The 21,829-nt window shown below is 35.7% G+C and overlaps 3 protein-coding genes across 3 annotated transcripts; all 3 read left to right on the top strand.

The window, feature by feature from the left end:
• Positions 1 to 9,799: 9,799 nt before the first annotated feature.
• On the top strand, positions 9,800 to 12,185 carry LOC134233315 (uncharacterized). Its single transcript, XM_062715285.1, has 4 exons — positions 9,800 to 9,909; positions 10,085 to 10,184; positions 11,235 to 11,303; positions 11,808 to 12,185. The coding sequence occupies exons 1-4, from the start codon at positions 9,818 to 9,820 to the stop codon at positions 12,183 to 12,185; spliced, it is 639 nt and encodes a 212-aa protein (XP_062571269.1). The 5' UTR covers positions 9,800 to 9,817.
• A 595-nt stretch (positions 12,186 to 12,780) lies between these two features.
• On the top strand, positions 12,781 to 14,154 carry LOC134233314 (uncharacterized). The gene has a single exon (XM_062715284.1). It carries the CDS (start codon positions 12,781 to 12,783, stop codon positions 14,152 to 14,154), a length of 1,374 nt encoding a protein of 457 aa, XP_062571268.1.
• A 1,950-nt stretch (positions 14,155 to 16,104) lies between these two features.
• LOC134233313 (nonsense-mediated mRNA decay factor SMG9-like) lies at positions 16,105 to 18,962 on the top strand (the record flags this gene model as incomplete). Its single annotated transcript, XM_062715283.1, has 4 exons — positions 16,105 to 16,282; positions 16,783 to 16,863; positions 18,171 to 18,366; positions 18,874 to 18,962. Coding segments are annotated over exons 1-4 (447 nt in total), but the record flags the coding sequence as incomplete, so codon positions are not given.
• Positions 18,963 to 21,829: the final 2,867 nt, after the last annotated feature.

Here is a 21,829-nt window from a genome sequence, read left to right as displayed (position 1 = left end):
CCAAAGGTCTCCTTATATTGTACATCAGTAGGGGGACCAGGCGTCACCTTATATTGTACATCAGTAGGTGGACCAGAGGTCACCTTATATTGTAATCAGTAAGGGGACCAGAGGACACCTTATATTGTACATCAGTAGGGGGACCAGGCGTCACCTTACATTGTACAATAGAAGGGGGACCAGGGGTCTACTTATATTGTACATCAGTAGGGGGACCAGGGGTCACCTTATATTATACATCAGTAGGGGGACCAGGGGTCACCTTATCATATACATCAGTAGGGCGACCAGGCGTCACCTTATATTGTACATCAGTATGGAGACCAGGGGTCACCTTATATTGTACATCAGTAGGGGGACCAGAGGTCACCTTATATCGTACATCAGTAGGGGCACCAGAGGACACCTTATATTGTACATAAGTAGGGGGACCAGGGGTCACCTTATATTGTACATCAGAAGGATGACCAGAAGTCACATTTTACTGTACATCAATAGGCGGACCAGATGACACCTTATTTTGTTCATCAGTAGGGGGACCAGAGGACACCTTATATTGTACATAAGTAGGGGGACCAGGGGTCACCTTATATTGTACATCAGAAGGATGACCAGAAGTCACATTTTACTGTACATCAATAGGAGGACCAGATGACACCTTATTTTGTTCATCAGTAGGGGGACCAGAGGTCACTTTAAATTGTACATCAGTAGGGGGACCAGGGGTCTCCTTATATTGTTCATTAGTAAGGGGACCAGGGGTCACCTTATGTTGTACAGTAGGGGGACCAGGGGTCTCCTTATATTGTACAACAGTAGGGGGACCTGAGGTCAATTTATATTGTACATTAGTAGGGGGACCAGAGGTCACCTTATATTGTACATCAGTAGGGGGACCAGGGGTCTCCTTATATTGTACATCAGTAGGGGGACCAGAGGTCACCTTATATTGTATATCAGTAGGGGCACCAGAGGACACCTTATATTGTACATAAGTAGGGGGACCAGGGGTCATTTTATATTTTACATCAGAAGGATGACCAGAAGTCACATTTTACTGTACATCAGTAGGGGACCAGAGGACACCTTATTTTGTACATCAGTAGGGGGACAAGAGGAATCCTTATATTGTACATCAGTAGCGGGATCAGAGGACACCTTATATTGTACCTCAGTAGGTGGACCAGAGGTCACCTTATATTGTAGATCAGTAGGGAGACCAAAAGTCACCTTTTATTGTACATTAGAAGGGGGACCTGAGGTCAATTTATATTCTACATCAGTTCGGGGACCATAGGACACCTCATATTATACATCAGTAGGGGAACCAGAGGACTCCTTATATTGTATATCGGTAGGTCATCTTATTGAACGTCGTTCAATAAATAATGTCCTCGGTGCTCGGAAAGAAGCAAACGAAGCTTTACATTAATTTATCTATAATGATTTAACTTAATACAAAATATGTCATTCTTTAATTAAAACACATGTTAGTAACATTTTTTATCCTATATCTGATTGTTTTTAGAATTCATTTTAAGGTCTGACCCTTTGTATACTGGATTATGGCAGATCCTATGATTTTCTGGGCTTGTTTCTTTCTTCTGAAAGGCGTTTTTTCATGTTTGGAAAATGAAACAATTCAAAAGGCGAAAGATCTGGCGAATATTGTTAATGTGAAAGAACATTAACTTTCTTTTTACCTCCAAGACTCCTTTACTCTTCAGGGCGTTCGGATTGGTTCGGACTGTCATGAAAAAAATCTCATGTAGTGGATTCCTGATTCTCGTTAACTTTTTGATTTTTTTGCAAAATAATTGCTTTCTAGATTCCTCCAGAAATTAAACTGCATCCCCGAAAAAAAATTTGAACAATAAGAGCACTAATATAAAAGAATATTGTCTATAAATCTATCTTAATTCTCTTGCAATTCTCTGCTCTTCTCAGACTTTTGCTGTTTTTGTCAAGTACATCTTATTGTATATTTTGTTTTGAGGGTTTTAAGCAATAGATTCAAGTTTCATTATCTGTTTGAAATTCAAATAAACGTGGATAACTACAATTACTGATATTTTAAATAATTGTTCAGATATTTTTATATGCAGTCGTTTTCACTCATTTTTTAAAACAAAGGGTGACTTTTGAGTACTAAGCATTTTTTTACTGTCAAACGTTTCTTTAAAACAGTGCGAACTACTCCCGAAATGATGTCTATAAAATTTTCTAAGTGCCGTATAGTCAATCATATACCATCAGTGATTATTTGTTGAAATTTGGCAAACAGTACATTAGTTGTTTAATTTTTGTTTGCAAGTACGGTATCCATTTTTGATGCCCATGATATAATGTTATACCATTAAAATCCACCTGATCAAATGTCTATAAAACAGACATTGCCTGCTGATAATTTTACATATTTCAGTGAGTATTTCTTTGGGATTCTTAACAAGTTTTACAGCAGCTTTAATTTCACTCTAGTTTACTGATTCTTTACAGTTCATTTTTAATGCAGGGTCTCGAATACCCTTGTTTTCCAGCTTCTCACAATGAAACTATGTGATGAAAAGTAGTCACATCAATTGTTATAAATTTATTAAAGATGCAATAATGCGAAAAAGTCAAGCTAAATGCCATATGATATCTGTTTTGTATGTCATACAGTTCAGGACATTATTTATTGAACAGCCCTCGTAATTTGTACAGCAGTAGGGGACAAGAGGTCACTAATATTGTACATCATTAAAACTAATGATCACACTATTTTGAACGACAATGAAGAAACCAGAAGACACTTTATAGTTTACATCAATAAGAAGACCAGAGGTCATTTTATATTGTAAGTCAACAGGGAGACCAGACGACACCTAATATTTTACATAAATATTGAAACCAAAGGACTCCTTATTTGATCATCTGAATCAACTCATGTAACTGATTGCTTTCTGTTTTTTTCTGGCGTTGTGCGTTAGCATTCAAACATTTTCAGCTTTTCTCTGCAATCCCTCAATCATTTACAACCAATTTTGACATATAAAGCATCTATAAGTGAAGGGGAGTTTTTTTAAATCGTGGTCCCTGCCCTCCACACCATAAGGCAAGAAAGTTGGGCGAAACTACTACAATTGATGATTTTTTAAAAAAATCTTCTTTACTCATTAACATCAAGCCGTCGAACTGTCGGCATAATTATCAAAAGCGTTGACTCCTCTACCAAAATTCTGAAATTCAATGTCCCAGGGTCAGGGGCCCTGGGGTAAGGACAGGGCTATAAAAACTTATATCGTGAAATGGATTTATTCTTTGAAAATCTTTCCCTTTGCCCCTGGATATTTAACAAACTAAATACATGCAAAGTTATGACGAGGAAGGGTATTCTCTCCAATGTTTTGAAATTCGTGACCCAAAGGTCAGGGGTTCCGGTGTTACGGTGAGGCTATAGAAATTGTAAAGTTAAAATTCAGTAATTCTTTAAAAAAATTTTTCCTCTATGCTCCTAGATATTAATTAAACTAGCTACATATGATTATGATAAGCAAGGGGGCGTCTTCCAGAATTATAAATTCCAAGGCCCCTGGCTCATAGGTACCATTGAGGGGTGGGGGCTCTAATTAAATACTGTAATTGAATTAATACTTTGAAATTTGTTCTTTGGTATAAACCAATTTTTTTATGAACAAGGGTGCCTTTTCCAAAATTGTGAAATGTATGACCCCAGGATGAGGGTTTTTGTGGTCAATGGGCACTACTAATTATTAATTACATGTATTACCAATTATTTGAAATGAAATTTTGTTCCCCTACGCTCTATATAGGTATTAAGTAGAAAAACTAAGCATGCTAAGTATATAGTTATGATGAGCAATGGTGTTTTTTTTTTTCAAAATTGCGAATGCCATGGCCTCTGGTTCAAAGCGCAAATCAAATTCAATTGCTTTAAAGTTTTTACATGATGTTCAGATGACCTGTAAGACCCATAGGCCTCTTGTTGCGTTCTTATGAGAACCTCTAGTATCTCGTTAATATGCATTTTATCTGTAACCTCTAGTCCGCTCTTATTTTCTTTTTAGGTGTCTGTTGGTTAAGACGAATCTAGAATCGTTGATGCCTTATCTCTGCATTCATATAAATTTTATTTTTTGTCCGATTTCCTTAAAAATGTACAACAAAGGGGACCACTGGTCTCCCTATTTATGTACAATACAAGGTGACCTCTGTTCCCCCTTGTAACGAAAAATATAAAGTGGTCCCCATAATGATCTACAACATAGGGTGACCTCTGACCCCCTATTGATGTATAAGGTGACCTCTGTTTCACTTCTGTTGTACAATATAATCCGACGTATAAGGTGACCTCTGGTCCCCTTTCTGTTGTACAAAATAAAGGCTCCATAACGAGATGAAATATAAGGTAACCTTTGGTCCCCCTATTGATGTACAATATAAGGTGTCCTCTGGTCCTCCTACTGAAGTACAATATAAGATGACCTCTGGTCCCCCTACTGATGTACAATATAAGGTGACCCCTGGCCCCCTTACTTATGTACAATTTAATTTGACTACTTATGTACAATATAAGATGACCTCTGGTTCCCCTACTGATGTACAATATAAGGTGACCTCTGGTCCCCCTACTGATGTACAATATAAGGTGACCTCTGGTCCTCCTACTATAGCTAATGTACAATATAAGGTTACCTCTGGTCCCCCTACTGATGTACAATATAAAGTGATCTCTGGTCCCCCAACTGATGTACATAAAAGGTGTCCTCTGGTCCCAGTACTGATGTACAATATAAGGTGACCTCTGGTCACCCTACTGGTATACAAAATAAGATGACCCCTGGTCCCCCTACTGATGTACAATATAAGGTGTCCTCTGGTCCCCCATTGATGTCCCCAACTAATGTACAATATAAGATGTCCCCTGGTCACCCTGCTGTTGTACAATATAAGGTGTCCTATGGTCCTCCTTTTGATGTACAATATAAGATGACCCCTGGTCCCCCTGCTGATGTATAATATATGGTGTCCTCTGGTCCCCCTACTGATGTACAATATAAGGTGATCTCTGGTCCCTCTGCTGATGTATAATAAAAGGTGTCCTTTGGTCCCCCTACTGGTATACAAAATACGGTGACCCCTGGTCCCCCTAATGATGTACAATATAAGATGACCCCTGGTCTCTCTACTGGTGTAAAATATAAGATGTCCCCTGGTTCCACAACTGATGTACAATATAAGTTGTCCTTTGGTCCCCCTACTGATATACAATATAAGGTTAACCCCGGCCCCCGTACTGATGTACAATATAAGGTGTCCTTTGGTCCCCCTACTGATGTCCAAAATAAGGTGTCATTTAGTCCCCCTACTGATGTACAATATAAGGTAACCTCTGGTCCCACTACTTATGTACAATACAGGGTTACCTCTGGTCCCCCTACTTATGTACAATATAAGGTGATCCCCGGTACCCCTACTGATGTACAATATAAGGTATCCTGTGGTCCCTCTACTTATGTACAATACAGGGTTACCTCTGGTCCCCCTACTTATGTACAATATAAGGTAATCCCCGGTCCCCCTACTGATGTACAATATAAGGTATCCTATGGTCCCTCTACTGATATACAATGTAAGGTGACCTCTGGTCCCCTTACTGTTGTACAATATAAGGTGGCGTCTGGTAACCCAGATGATATAGAACAGAAGATGACATCTGGTCTCCCTTTTGATGTACAGTATAAGGTGACCTATGGTCGCCCTAAAGATGTACGATATAAAGTTACCTCTGGTCTTATTTACTTTTTATTACCTCTGGTATTCGCATAAAGATTATGGAAACAAGCGTAAGTCTTATATTATCCATCAATAAGGATTTCATACTTCACAAATTGTAGTATATATGGATGAGACAAAGGTAATCTTATGTTGTACATTATTACGATGCTATTGAAAGTTGTAAGTAGGCAAGTTTTTTTTACACCGAAAAGGCTTCACAGTATTACGATTTATTCTATTTTCACTTTACGTATATGCAACGCACTACATTTTGTAGCGGAGTAAACAGACCCGATAGACGTGAACTGCGCGGGGGACCTAAGGTCCTTGTTCAGCGTACGTTTTATCCTTTACGAACACGGGGAATTCGCCGCCTCCAACCGGAGTGCATTCTCGGGATGGATTGCGAACCGCATTGAATGTCAAACTCTCTAGCAATCAGAAGTAAATTCGTTTAGTCCTTACAAATATCGTTTTATTGCTCGTTTTCAAAATCTTAAAAAAGCTAGGAAAACATCAGATATTATGTAGCTGCAGAACCTGTAGCTCTCCGACAAAAATATTTTGAGAGCTACGTACAGTGCTACCCATTGAAAAAAGAGTAAATTTATTGCGCACAAAGAAGTGCGCTGTTTCTCGATTTATTTCTCTGTGTTTTTCATACTGTTATCTCAAAATATTACTATAACTGTATTTCATCTCAAAATATTAATATAACTCATTCCTTTACATTTCAATAACAAAACATGTCTGATAAGTTATAACTTATAACCGTTAAATAGCCCTTATAAGCCAGGAGCCAGTTTTACAAAAGAAATTACGACTTAAGACCAAGTTTAATTATTTATATAACTTTTTAATTAACATGATATCGAAAATTCTTTTTTAACTTTTTAAATAGAATGTGGTAAGATATTTTTACACAGACAATTTCAAAGAGAACAATTAATTTCGCAAAATTTTACTATAATCTGAAATTTTTGGTCTTAGTTGTAAGTTCTTTTGTAAAAACGGGCCCCTGGAACTGAGACAGTCAAAAAATTTTGTCTATTTACTCTGGCATTGTAGGCAGTTAGGTGGCAGATATCAAATATGAGATACCTCGACCTTGCGGAGTTAAAATTTACACTACTGGATAACTGGAGTAAAGGAAAACAGCTTAGCATTTCTTGGGACTCTGACCCCTTTATGCCTAGGTCACATTTCCCGGCCGGTAGCCGTAGACCAGTGGTAATCCGTGGTGTTAACGATGCCCCAAAATCGGTACACATCGGCCTCTTAGTCCTTAAAGTATCAGTCACATTATTAGCGCTGGGTATACGATGGACAACCAATGTGATTTATGATAAAAATGGCGTGGTTGCCGGACTTACAAAGGCCCAGTGCTAGCGATGCATTGCTGATCATAAAAAGATGTTCCATGATAATCGGCCGATGTATACTACATCGCTCATACATTGATAAACATCGTTCGTACATCGGGCCAATGTTTAGTCGAACATCGAGCGATGACCGGCTGTTATCTGTTGAACACTATTCACCCCCCCCCCCCCCCCCCCCGATGACCTCAGATTCAACGGATATTGGACGATGCTCGGCCATACATCGGCCGATCCTTGAAAGATGTGTTAATGATGGGTTGCCGATGAGGAGCGATGTGAGGCATCGTTAGAGACATCGCTGATTTTTAACTACGAAGTATTTAATAACGATGACTCCACCGATTCACAAAATGGCCTCAGTCACCGTCCGGGCCGGCAACCACGCTATTTTCAACAAAAAAAAAACGCATCGGTTTCTCATCGTATACCCCATCACTGGATAATGTCTCTGATACTTTATGCAATGATAGGACTCTCGCTAATCTCTTTAACCTAAATCATATTGTTGATCATCCTTTGTGGTTCAAAAAGTATATCCAAGTTATTATCATCTGTTAGCAGGTCAGCAAACTTTTTCACAGTTAAAAAAAAAATTGTAAGTTTTCTGGCAAATATCAAACGAGTGGACTTTTTGTTCTGGGGGTCGTAACATAAAGGCTACTTAAGTCTTAGACCGTGCTTAAGTAGGACTTAAGTACAGTCTAAAACGTAAGACCGTAACTAGAAGTGTACTTAGATTTGGCAATCTTAGCAAAACTTAGGCGGCCGGTAGAGGTGACTTAAGTATATCTTAACTTTCTTGTACATATATTTAGAATTATTCAATGTTGACTTTCGATGTTTAAAGTTTCCTCTATTCATATTATGCATTCAAGAAAATAATTATCTATATTTGACGCTGATTTAAGAATTTTATTTTTTCGTTTGGATGGGGGGTGGGGTGATCACTGATCCCAATTTCACTCACAGCACAGCAAACATGTAAATACAAAATTTAATTTTAGGGATACGTCTGAAACTAGTAGGACTTCGGTTATAGAAATTTCCCAATTTTTTTCGTTTTGTATCCTTGATTATAAGTATATCATTAAACTTCTGCCTGACATACATGGCATTATACATAGCGGGGATTTAAAATGTATCGAACCTTTAGAGTTTCAATTTCAAGTGAATAGGCGGTCGATTATCTTTTCTTGTCTGTGATAATAATTTAACAGGGTAAGTGAACATTTATCAAAACAAAAGAGTTACAAGAGGTAAATTGAAAACATACAATGAACCACAATTCGTCACTTTTTGACCGTGCAGTATTTGTTTACAAACATTCCGAATAGTTTATAACATAATTATAATTTTAATACGAAATCTAATCTAACATAACGTAAACCGATAGGTAAGGACGTCAACTTTAATACATGTATGTAATTAATTAAACCCTAACTGAATCACATATAACATTTTATCTATATAAAATCAAAAACTATAGGTTTACTCATGTGAAATATTTTTAACATAAGTCTGACTTAGCTAGGACCTAGCTTAGTTCGCTTTATGTTACGGTTTAAGACATACTTAAGCAGTACTTAGACAGGTCCTAAGATTGTGCCTAAACCGTACTTACGACCCTACTTAAGTCAAAAACTTAGCAAGCTTTATGTTATGAGCCCCTGGTGTTAAGTATGGAATTCCATATACGATAGCCAACTGCTTAATGCCAATTGCTTAATGCTAACTCCCACACATATTTAAACATTTTTTAATAAATGATATTCATATTGATAGTTTAATTATTTTTCAAAACAAAAACGGCACGGATCCAGGAATTTTTCCAGGAGGGTCCAATCCCAGTAAACAAATCTAGAAATGTCTTGACAGAGAAAAAACGTAAACTCATTTCCTAAACGTAAAATTTTAAATTTGTTTTCAGTAGGGGATGGATTATGCTTCAAATATTCATATCTATGACTTTTCATACCAACTTAACAGGGATCCGCGTTTTCGGGGGGGGGGGGGGGGGGGGTCCCTGCAAAGTCACTTTGAATTGGTTTTGTTCATACATTGAATAACATAGTAAATAAAAATTCCAAAATGGTGGCCCGAATCCCCCACCCACCCACTTCTTCTACTCGTAGATCATGTAAAACAAAACAGGCTGTATCATCTCTGAGCAAAGCCGTTGGCATTTGGATTTATCAGTCAGCAGAAATTTGGGCTAGCAGTAAGCAGCAAGCAGTTGGCTGTCGTATATGGAATTCCATAATATTAATCGATAAGAATGACTCTTTTTTAAAATAAAAAAAAAAATTAATGTAATACCTCATATGATTTAACTCAAACCATTTTATTCAAATCTCAGGACAATTCTGCGATTTATTTCAATCAGGAAACAAGCGGGCAATGAATGAATAAATAAATAAATTAATTGATTAATAAAAGCAATGTTAATCTAAAAAAAATAATAGTCTTTGATACTAGTTAAATTTTTGATCCTTACATTAACTTTCTTATTAAATAGAGTATGTAACATAATTTTTAGTTCAGTAATGATGTTTTTTTTTAATGACTTCAACGTCATGAACAATTACGTGACGTCACAAAGGTAACAACTGCGAATTTCAGGTAAAAAGAGTTCAGCCTTAGTTAACACAGCAAGAAAAATGTCAATCAGAAGAAAGATTTTTTGTTTCGGTGTAGTGGATGCTCTTTTGGCCAGTATTTCCACTTATAAACTTGCGGATTACATATACTGGTAAATATCTACGTGTCTGAAGTTTAATTTTAAGTATGAAGAATTTCGTAAAACAAAGATTTTTTTGAAAATGATAATAGATCTTTTCAAAACGTGTCTAAATGTTTGATTTCATAGAAATTAGGTAAGGGAAATAAATGTTATTTAATAACTCTAAGTGATTTTTCCATTTTAGTCGTGAACCCGATCCATCATTCTTGGAGACAATTCTTCAAACTCTTGGTTTGCAAAAAGTCCCCGAACCTGTGTGTCCAACGTCCTATGGAGTCCTACTGGTATGTTTTCTGTATTTTATTCGATATGATAATTTAAGGACCTTTTTTACACCAGCGCTAAATGTTTTTGGACATTGAAAAAAATATATTTTATAAATGTGTTAATACATGTAGTGGGCTTTTTTACTTAATAATTTTTATAGTATGGTATGTGGTATTTATCAGTACCATCAGGAAAAATATTCAAACACAACAATATATAAGTGCATGAATAGAAAAACTTTTATGATTATTTAATTTAACTTATTTTGGCCTTTTAAAATTTTAAGAATATTTGAATGGATTACAAACATTGGAGGTCGACTTGGTGATTTTTCCTCCCCTTTGTCTCGCCAAAGTTTAGAAATATTTGTAGGAAGATCTTTAATGAATTAGGCTTTTAAAAATTCTTATACCCCAGAAAAATAATAAATTCTAATTCAAAATATCAAATATAAAAATTGAAAATTGGTTGAACAATGACACTCAAAGAATAAGGTCCCCCGCATGGCGCAGTGGTTAGAACGTCTGCTCTAGAGTCGCGAAGTAAGGAGTCGATCCTTACGTTGTGGGTTCGAATCCCGCTGAGACCGTATAAACGAAGGTCTCGTGTCGCAGTAGGTGCCGGCACGAAAAAGATCCTTCCCTGCTCTCCAATGGTAAGTGGTGGCGTCTCCATATGAGTGAAAAATTCTCGAGAAGGACATTAAACAATATACAATCAATCAATCAAAGAATAAGAGCATTTGGACCCCCAATAAGGCGACCAACGGGAAATAACTCTTGCTAAGTTCTGGCCTATCTAAAACTACTAATACATGTTCTATAAAATAATTTTCTAGAATTCTAAGAGCAGATCACACTAACTGCTCAAAAATACCATTGAATCAGAATTCTTTAATGTGCACGTGCAGTGTAGCTAGAGAAGGTTCTTAAGCTTATACAAGTATGTATCTTTATATTCACATGTCACCAAAACCGTAATTCACATATTCTTGTACTTATTGTCGAGAATGTATATAAAAAGAATAATATTTAATATGAATTTTATGAATCATGGCTTTGTTTCAGGTTGTTGTCGGATGGATTGTCCTGCAGATAATTGTTGTAGTTTTCTACAGAAAGAAGAGTGTTGTGAAGGTAAGTTTTTATCAAAATATTTTAGAATATTATGCGTGTTTGCTGATTTTTTGTAATTTAAACTGGTAAAGGAAATAGTTATACATGTATATAACGGCATGATCCAAACAGAAAAAAAAACCTCACATTAATATACTTTTTTGGCTATATAGGCGTCGGAACCGGGGGAGGAGGCTTAGCCCCCCCCCCTATTTTTGCAAAGATAGATATAATATAGGCATTGAAAATTGAAGTTTACCATTTTTGTTGGTTTAGCCCCCCTCCCCCTTCCACCACTTTCAATAAGCCCCCCCCCCTTTCAATTTGTTTTCGAGTCGCCTATGTGCTAAAACTTTCATTTTTCAATCTCTGCTGTTTCTATACATAGTGACAAATTCATTTACAAGTTTTTTCAAATCTTGATATCTAAAGTTTTTCCATCGCTCTTAAAAGGATTTTTTTAAAGAAATCTTAAAAGAAAAGTTGTCTTTGTAACGTAACAATAAATTTATTTATTTATTACAGGACACAATGGCCCAGAGTGTACAAAATTTCATATCTGATACAAGTGATGTACCCGTAGCATCGCCAATTTTGCCCATTGATACCATTGGTGCTCATGAAAATGTCAAGGCCATTGTTTCAGAGGTCAATGAAGTTACATCTGTAGACATTGGCAATGTGGATGAAAATGTGATCGAAAGGTCAAGTATTTCAGAGGGTACAGTTTTCTTCAGTGAAGTTGCATCGGTAGACATTGGCAATGTGGAAATAAAAGCAATCGAAAGTGTTTCAGAGGGAAAAATTTTCTTCAATGAAATTGAATCTGTAGATATTGGCAGTGTGGAGAAAAATGCAATCGAAAGAATAAGTGTTTCAGAGGGAATGATTTTTTTCGAATGAAATTCAGCCTGTAGGCATTGGTAATGTAGAAGAAACCAGAAGTCTCTGTTGAGACTGTAGCTCTACTGGTTTGTACTTATCAAAAACCATTGCACTATTTTATGTATCTTTGTGTAGTCTACTTGTGTGCCAAGTTATATTGAAATCAGACAAAAACTGTAGAAGGAGTAGCATTTTTAAGGAATTTCACAGAAAATTCTATTTTTAGTAACCATGGCAACACCGTTCACCGAAATCAAAAACCGATGCATTATTCTATGTATCTTAGTGTAGTCTACTTGTGTGCCAAGTTATATTGAAATCAGACAAAAACTGTAGAAGGGGTAGCGTTTTAAAGGAATTTCACAGAAAATTCTATTTTTAGTAACCATGGCAACACTGTTCATCGAAATCAAAAACCGATGCACTATTCTATGTATCTTAGTGTAGTCTACTTGTGTGCCAAGTAATATTGAAATCAGACTAAAATTGTAGGAGGAGTAGCGTTTTGAAAAATTGTTTACAGACAGACGGACAGACAGACAGACAGATGGACGGACGCCGGACGCATTACTATCGCATAAGCTCTACTGGTCTCTGACCAGTAGAGCTAAAAATGATTGAAGATTTCTCCTCTTCGTCTGATGACACCGCAGGGTACGCCTCAGATGATTGCAACACTGATACTGATTCGGAAGTTGAATCTTTATGGTTAGAATCGGAGAGAGAAACTTCAAATGCATCTGTTAGCAACATAAAAACTAAGCATGATTCAGAAGAATCACCAGAGAAAGATTTCAACTTCATCCAAGAAAAGGATAATCCAACTGAGTGGATTCAGACTGCAAACATAGAAGATGATGTGGAAGACATAAAAGATGAAGTATTGAATACATCAGTTGCATTAGAGCAAAACGCCAATGTCTCTAGACGAGACATAGATGAAAATTTCGAGGATAATGCTGATGAAGTGGAGTATGCTTCAGATTTCGCCGAAGAAACCACGGAGTCCGATGGCGAGGTCCTATGGATTCCAACGAAGACTAGTGTAGATGAGGATAGTCTTAATCGAAATGATAGGCCTGAATGGAGTCAAACTGATTTGCAATGTTTGGTTGTCGCATCTGTCAAAGAACACATGGATGCCTTAACGAAGGGTGGGGAGGAAGAAGCCATACGACCCCAAACTGTCAACGTATTGCAAAAATTAGAGGCAACAAGTCACCGTCTGTCTTGTCAAAATCCTACACAGAACAAACTGTCAGCTGTGCATATGGAGGAGAGAGAAGATGGACCTCGAAGTTTTCATGGAATGAGAAGTGAATCTGATTTTGGATACACATCCGATCTTTCTGAGGATGAAATTGCTGAGGCGTCAGGAGGTAGTGGAAGTGAAACAGATCCAGAGCTGGAAGCTATTTGGCTGTCTTCTCTTGAAGTTGACGCTAACACACGTTCATCCTCAACACCCAAGACAAATGTGGACGTATACAGGCCCTCGATTCATGAAGATTTTTTCGAATCAAAAGGATATGGAATAGAAAATAAGGATACTAATTATGGAGATGAGTTGCAGCTATCACCAACATCCTCTGAGAGTGGATCGAAATGCTCTGAATCCTCCTCTTTCGATGTCAATTCCAACATGAAAGAATCTTGGCGGGAAAATTTAACAGAGGATATCGATCCCGATGATGAATACTTGGTACGTTATGAGAAATCGGATAATTCGGAAGATGAAACTGATGTGTTGAACCAAGAACGAAGACTCCCAACACTAGCTGATGATTTTGAAGATCATTCAAGTGCACCATGTGAGAGCTCTTCTCAATCTGATCCAAGTATAGGTCTGTTTAAGAACGTTCCAAAATGTGTCGGATGTGGAAGTTACTTTGCTACATGGAGAATTAGAAATTGTGCAGCTTGCCGCAAACCTCCAAAGCATCCTAATATATGCTCAAATAAGAAGAGGAAATATCGTTGTAAATAAGATATTTGGAATTCACAATTTTAATTTTTGGATTCAGCTGTATAGCAAATTTTGCCATGGCCAAAAGCGTCGCAAAACTATTAAATACCAGTGCTTGTATTTTTATATTAATTAAAATGCATTTATTATATGCATGAAATCAAATCCTTGCTCTCCAATAAAAGATCTTTATGTTCAATGCCTTTCGTTGAAGTTTCAATAAACACGTTTATATTTGAAAATTGTTGCGTGCTATTACTTTAAGAACTCTCTCTACACTGCACACTAAAGAGTTCTGATTCTAAGGTATTTTTTGCAGTTAGAGTGATCTGCCCGTAGATCTAAATTCTAAAACATAGAAATTTGCAATATTTTACTTTGAATTTTAGTATTCTTGACATTTCAAATGACCAAGATAAATTAACTAAACATGTTACTTCCATGTATTTTCTCTACTGAAGCAATTAACAAGGATTTCTATTCACTGATACTGTGTTGTCTTTAAACATTTTTCCTGGGGGTATATGCCACGCACCATACGATGAAAATTGAATAAATAAGCTCAATATTACCTCCTTTATACAATATATTTTTCTCAATATCTAAAAAAAAAATTGCACTTGTGTAGAGAGGGTCCTTAAACAATTTTTCACCGAAGTTTGTGAGATTAATATTAGAGTGTGTATTGCCTCTAAAGCTATCCGTAAATATGGTCTTCCCAATTCCTACTTCATCTGTTAATGGCGTCATCTTGATTTGCAGATCACAAGTTCATCTACCTACTAGTATGTTGGAAAACATGAAAATATAAATCTCCAATAGTAAATGTTATATATATCCTCTTCAAATTAAAATAATTAAGAAATGGAAATATGTAACAAAAAAAAATTTCAAGAAACTCCTGGGCAGAGAATAAATGAAATTTGGAGTGCATAGATTCAAGTTTGTTTGAATTATCACCTCCGTAGTAGGATAGGATCACTAAGTTTTTAGTTTTACATAAGAATACATTTAGGGGATGTTTAAAATCGTCCTCCTGAACAGCAAATCATAATTTTTCATACCAAGTTAGACCCCTTGATTTAGGATGTGACCACAACCGACGATCCAACTTTTACAAAGGAAAATCTTGAAAATTCATATCATTTACAGTAAAATCACAATCACATTTGTATGAAATCATCCTCAAGCGGTGTAGACTAAATCATTAATAGGTCTACAAACAAATCATTTGTGTTAGTATCACGAGATATAATCTAAGATTTTTATTTTGCAGAATTTTACAAGACTTAGTGTTCCTTTTGAACAGACGTACGTTCAGACAGACGGACGGACGGACATCCCGATTACTATAATTATACCCTCCCACTTTTCAAGCGTGTGAATAAATATGCATGCATATTGCGGTATTTGAATTTCAACTCTAAATATCACAATTTAGTAATTTTGGTAGAAAGGGAAAAATAACGGATCATCACCATAAGCATTTTTTTATTTGAGTTTGGTGGTAAAATTATCATACATCCTGATCAAAATTGTAATGAAATTAAACATTTTTAAAAGTCTCTTTTATAAAAGTTTTGTGATTTAGTGTGGTAATAAAAACATTTTTTGTTCAAAAAGAAATAGACTAAAACAAAATGATTTGATTAATATCTACTTAGTAGTTGCATGTATCCGTCAAGGACATTTCTGATTTAAAAAAAAAACGCTACGAGAGAGGGGAAGGGGGTTAACAGCTAAATATTAGAATTAAAAATTATTTATATTTATTTTTAATTCTAACGAATATTTTTCAGTCTAAAGAGCGTTAGTTTGTGCAACTTCTTCTAAAAAAAAGAGTTGATAGAATAAGAGATGACATCTTAGTTGGAAAGCCAAACTTATTTACCCTGGCGCACATTGTAGATATTTAAATGTATCGGGTTCGGGGTACTCAAATTTGTTAAATGAAAGTAGGCTAGTGGCCAGACGCCAGTGACTGAGCCAGAAGACGTCCTTTAAATATAAATAGCGTTGTATCAGAAATAATTTGATTGACTTAAAGAATTGCCGTTTAAACAGGATAATGTCTGACCCAGAAAGAGGAGATCGAGGTAGAAGGCGACCCAGGAGAAGGGGCGGTGGTCCAAACAGTGGCAATAGAAAGGTTAATAATCACTTATCACAAGACATAAAATTAATGAACCCTGCTAATATGTTGACGGTGCGACCGTTAGAGCGAGCGCAAACTCTTTTATTGTTTTAATTTAGATCGGGCTCGTCAAACCGCACGTGACATTTGGTGCGTCTAGACTCTGACGTCACATGACGTCGTATGTAAGTTACAAATACCAAGAAAAAACTGAACAGTGCTGAAAGTAAATGAAAAAAGTTATGTTTACAATCTATCTTCAATATGTATCCATTTAATCGAGGCGAGTAAACTTTATGTTGAACATTTGCCGTCATTCTCGCGAGAACGCAACTTTGCTAAGTGATGCATTGTGGGTCAAAATTACTGCAGCAAAAAATTCTAAAGAATGAATGTACAGTAGTCAGAATTTTCTCTTCGCCCAGGCGTTGTCGTTAGAGCTCGCAGTTACGAGCGTCGCTTCGCGACGCTCGCTGCGCTCGCTATAAAGTTAAGATTTATGTGTTTTATTTCAGATTGAAAGGGAGGCATATGATGGAGATTACCAGTCATCAAAGCCAACTATCATTTTGGCCAAACCAGCTGCTCTGGACTCGGTTTGAATATTTTTATGGCAATTCACATATCGTCTCGTATCCTATTTTCGACCGTATTGTATTTTCGACCTATTTTTCCCAATCTGCTTTCCGTGCAGATACCGCACGGCAGAACATTATTTTTGGTTGCTACACTTGGAAAAATACCTTTGAAGCACAACTGTTGTGAAAATACCCAAAAAAATAATTCAAGGGAATTCCCCCGATGGTTTTAGTCAGTTGTCAGAAATTCTAGTCTTTTTACTAATGCACATTTTATCTGTTGATTAATCAAAGCCGTAATCGATTAATTACAAAGATTTTTTGACGACAATTTTCTGAAAGAAAATTAAGATCTCTGTCAAAGAGACGTAATTGAAATGAATGGGTGGATCAAACGAATTTTTTCTTCCTAAAATATGGGCACTTTCTTATGTATTTTTACTGAAAAATGCAACGTATTTTCATTGATTTTTTTATGGAAATGAACAGCTACTGAAAGATGGCTTCAACCAACGAATAAATGTATTTGCAACCAAAATATGCAACTTGTTCAATGTTTTTTTGAAAGACAGACAATCGTATTTTTATCATGTTTATTGTTTGGAATATCCAGTGGATATTTATAGCCATTACTGATTGGGCGTTGATACTATATTTAGGTCGAAAACACAAGACGCTAATATTTTTGTAAGCAAAACTGCACCCTCTCCATATTATGGCATATAAATAAAAGAAACATAAAACTGCAATATTGGTTAAATCATTTTATTTATAGACACATATGCTAACATTTTAAGCCCATATTTTCTTAGATTCTATAAAGTTTGCAATAAATTAGTAAATAATATCTAAGTAGATCGAAAATACAATACGCCAGGATATGTTGAAAGAGCAACCGTTAGGGATAGCCCAGATACTTATTCAACTTTAATTTTGATCAGGCACATCAAACCGCACATGATATATGGTGCGTCTAGACTAATGTCACATGACATTGTGTTAGTTGCTGCATAAGGCTTGAAATGTGCCAACTTTAAATGAAAAACGTTTTTATCTGTAATATTTCAATTAAGTCAAAGCAAGTTTATTTTTGTTTAAACTTTTGTAGATATTCTGCAAGAACATATAGTGCATGAATTCAAAAATACATGTACAATGCAATAGGATCAGCAACATGCCAGTATATTTATTATCCTGAAGTTTTGAACTTCTGAACATCACTGCCATTTATGTCTCTGTTTATTAACCAATTTTAATACCAATTAAAAAAAATTAATTCTACAATTAGAATTGTTCAGTTTACCTGATTTTAATGCATTTTTAAGGGTGGAAGCACTCTTAGTACGAGCCCATCTTCAACTTCCTCTTCAAACAAGCCAGACAAGCCTGTTGTCATGGCGATAAGACCAAGAGATGAGACATTCCCATCAAGCTCAGCTTCTGTACCATCAGGGGAAACTACACCATCTCAGATCCCCTCAGCCTCGCATCGAACTCCCGCAGGAATAGTCCAGACTGATGGTAAAATCTGTCGAATGTTTTTGTGTCAATTCCTTTAATATGAACATATACCATAGAATAGTGTTTTCCTTAATCACTTCAACTAATATAAATGCACCTTAGAAATCATAAATTTCTGTTCATTTTCTTCACAACCATTGTACATACTAAAATGAAATTTAGTATACATATCTTATCAAATGAATATCGAGGTCAAGTTCTGATTTGGGTACGATCGAGCCCTTTCTGAGAAAGTTATACCACTTGTACTTAAAAAAATCTAATTATTTTGGGAAGGAGGGGGGATAAGTGTTTTACAAACATCTTTTTTTACAAAGTAATTTTTGTAAAGGACATGGAGATTGGTTCACAAACCTAGGACCCTTAGACTTTGCAGTTGATTTCAAAGAGAAATTACTGATATACATTGTAAATAGTATTTTAAAGGACTTCAGTCTTCAACCACTTTTTGTTAATATTTAGAGCTTCCTTCAAATTAACTTAAACTGTGTACTTATATTATTGTAGGATCCAGTCGACTCTCTGCTCCCCTTGAAATGAACCAAAGCATAAGGATTGTAGACGACTGTCATCAATGGAGCGACGCAGGAATGGAAGTAAGAATCTTTTTGTCGATATCTCAATCTTAACAAGATTTATTTTGATCACATGATATGTGCCAATATATTACCAAACGATGGAGATTTTCAGGCCATTTATCAGTGATGTTAAGTGTCTATCTTTAGTGAGTTGTGCAAGAAGGTTTTACTTTACTCTGCTGGGGATTTTATGTTATTTTGTTTCAGATTTTACTTTATTTTGTTGCAGGATTCACTTCATTCTTTTTGTTGTAGGCTTAAGTCGACTCTGTTGTAGGTTTTACTTTATTCTGGTGTAGGTTTTATTTCAATCTATTGTAGGTTTATCTTCTTTCTGTTGTAGGTTTTATTTTGTTCTGATGTAGGTTTTAGTTCATTCTTTTGTAGGTCTTACTTTATTCAGTTGTAGGTTTTATCTCAGTTTGTTGTAGGTTTAATCTCAGTCTGTTGTAGACTTTTCCTCACTCTATTGTAGGTTTTATCTCTCTCTGTTGTAGGTTTTATCTCACTCTATTGTAGGTTTTATCTCACTCTGTTGTAGAATTTACTTCACTCTTTTGTAGGTTTTATCTAACTCGGTTGTAGATCTTACCTCACTCTGTTGTAGGTTTTATCTCACTCTGTTGTAGGTTTTATCTAACTCTGTGGTAGGTTTTATCTAACTCTGGTGTAGGTTTTATCTCACTCTGTTGTAGGTTTTATCTCACTCTTGTAGAATTAACTTCACTCTTATGTAGGTTTTATCTAACTCTGTTGAAGGTTTTCTCTCACTCAGTTGAAGGTTTCATCTCACTGTTGTAGGTTTTATCTACCTCTGTTGTAGGTTTTATCTCACTCTGTTGTAGGTTTAATCTAACTCAGTTGTAGGTTTAATCTAACTCAGTTGTAGGTTTAATCTAACTGTATTGTAGGTTTTATCTCACTCTCATGTAGGTTTTATCTCACTCTGTTGAAGCTTTCATCTCACTCTGTTGTACATTTTATCTCACTCTGTAGTAAGCTTTATTTCACTCTGTTGTAGGTTTTTATCTCACTGTTGTAGGTTTTATCTCACTCTGTGGTAAGCTTTATTTCACTCTGTTGTAGGTTTTATCTCGCTCTGTTGTAGAATTTACTTCATTCTTTTGTAGGTTTTATATCACTCTGGTGTAGGTTTTATCTCACTCAGTTGAAGGTTTCATCTCACTCTATTGTAGGTTTTATCTCACTCTGTTGTAAGCTTTATTTCACTCTGTTGTAGGTTTTATCTCACTCTGTAGTAAGCTTTATTTCACTCTGTTGTAGATTTTATATCGCTCTGTTGTAGAATTTACTTCTTTCTTTTGTAGGTTTTATCTCACTCTGTTGTAGATTTTAAGGCCGGCATTCACTCTGTTGTAGATTTGTAGGTTGTAGTATAATGCAAGTATTATAATACTTTCCTGTACTCACGCTTATACATATCTTATAAGATAGTAAATAAACTACGTATTCCAATGTGTTTTACCCCGCCATATTTCTCTCTCTGTCAAAGAAATAAAAATGAAGGATGAGGTTCCAATAGCAGCTTGTCTATCATCATACTATGCACTGCTTTATATATTCTACAAGTTCTTTTCCCCTTTCCATTAAGCCAGGTGGTTTTAGATGTTTTTACTTGTAAAGTCTATCATTATTATTTACCTTGTGCTTTTTTTAGTAATGATAAAAATGGATGACCCCTAGTGTCATTACATGTCATTGGTTGAAAGTGATAGGTAAGCTAAGACTTGTATTAGAAAATAGAACATTGCTCTATTCTTAATACAGTTTTATAAGATTCAAAAAATCTAATGATACACTGTATTAAGAGTGTGTACACAGTAAGATTTTGTTCTTATAATACAAATCTTACCGTGTATACCGGCCTTTATCTAACTCTGTTGAAGGTTTTAACTAACTCTGTTGTAGGTATTATCTAACTCAGTTGTAAGGTTTAATCTAACTCTATTGTAGGTTTTATTTCACTCTGTTGTAGGTTTTATCTCGCTCTATTGTAGGTTTTATTTCACTCAGTTGTAGGTTATATTTCACTCTATTGTAGGTTTTATCTAACTCTGTTGTAGGTTTTACCTCACTGTGTTGGTTTTATTTCAATCTGTTGTAAGTTTTATCTCACTCTGTTATAGGTTTTATCTCTCTGTTGTAGGTTTTATCTCACTCTGTTGTAGGTTTTATCTCACTCTTTTGTAGGTTTTATCTCAATCTGTAGTAAGCTTTATTTCACTCTGTTGTAGGTTTTATCTAATTCTGTTGTAGGTTTTATCTCACTCTGTTGTAGGATTTATCTAACTCTGTTCTAGGTTTTATCTAACTCAGTTGTAGATTTAACCTCCTCTGTTGAAGGTTTTATCTCACTCAGTTTTAGGTTTTATCTCACTCTATTTTAAGTTTTAACTCACCTTGTTGTAGAATTTACTTCACTCTTTTGTAGGTGTTATCTTACTCTGTTGTAGGTTTCATCCAACTCAGTTGTAGGTTTTATCTCACTCTGTTGTAGGTTTTATCTTGCTCTGATGTAGAATTTACTTCACTGTATTGAAGGTTTTATCTAACTCGGTTGTATATTTTACCTCAATCTGTTGTAGATTTATCTCACTCTGTTGTAGGCTTTATCTCACTCTATTGTATGTTTTATCTCACTCTGTAGTAAGCTTTATTTCACTCAATTGTAGGTTTTATCTCACTCTGTTGTAGAATTTACTTCACTCTTTTGTAGGTTTTATCTAACTTTTTTGTAGATTTTACCTCAATCTGTTGTAGGTTTTATCTCACTCTGTTGTAGGTTTTATCTAACTCTGTTGTAGGTTTTATCTAACTCAGTTGAAAGTTTTATCTAACTCAGTTGTAGATTTTCCCTCACTTTG

The sequence above is a fragment of the Saccostrea cucullata genome, unplaced genomic scaffold (genome assembly GCF_032062105.1).
Source record: "Saccostrea cucullata isolate Sc308-1 unplaced genomic scaffold, CSIRO_AGI_Scuc_v1 ctg3914, whole genome shotgun sequence".
Taxonomy (NCBI): Eukaryota; Metazoa; Mollusca; class Bivalvia; order Ostreida; family Ostreidae; genus Saccostrea; species Saccostrea cuccullata.
The sequence above is the reverse complement of the archived record's forward strand: the minus strand, read 5'-3'. Positions and strand labels throughout refer to the sequence as shown.

What these genes read in the sequence shown, in the direction of transcription:
- LOC134233315 (XM_062715285.1), top strand. Translation starts at nt 9,818, where the DNA reads ATGTCAATCAGAAGAAAGATTTTTTGTTTCGGTGTAGTGGATGCTCTT. An exon ending in CTTGCGGATTACATATACTG is followed by an intron (nt 9,910 to 10,084) that starts GTAAATATCTAC and finishes TTTCCATTTTAG; the next exon opens with TCGTGAACCCGATCCATCAT. An exon ending in CGTCCTATGGAGTCCTACTG is followed by an intron (nt 10,185 to 11,234) that starts GTATGTTTTCTG and finishes GCTTTGTTTCAG; the next exon opens with GTTGTTGTCGGATGGATTGT.
- LOC134233314 (XM_062715284.1), top strand. Translation starts at nt 12,781, where the DNA reads ATGATTGAAGATTTCTCCTCTTCGTCTGATGACACCGCAGGGTACGCC.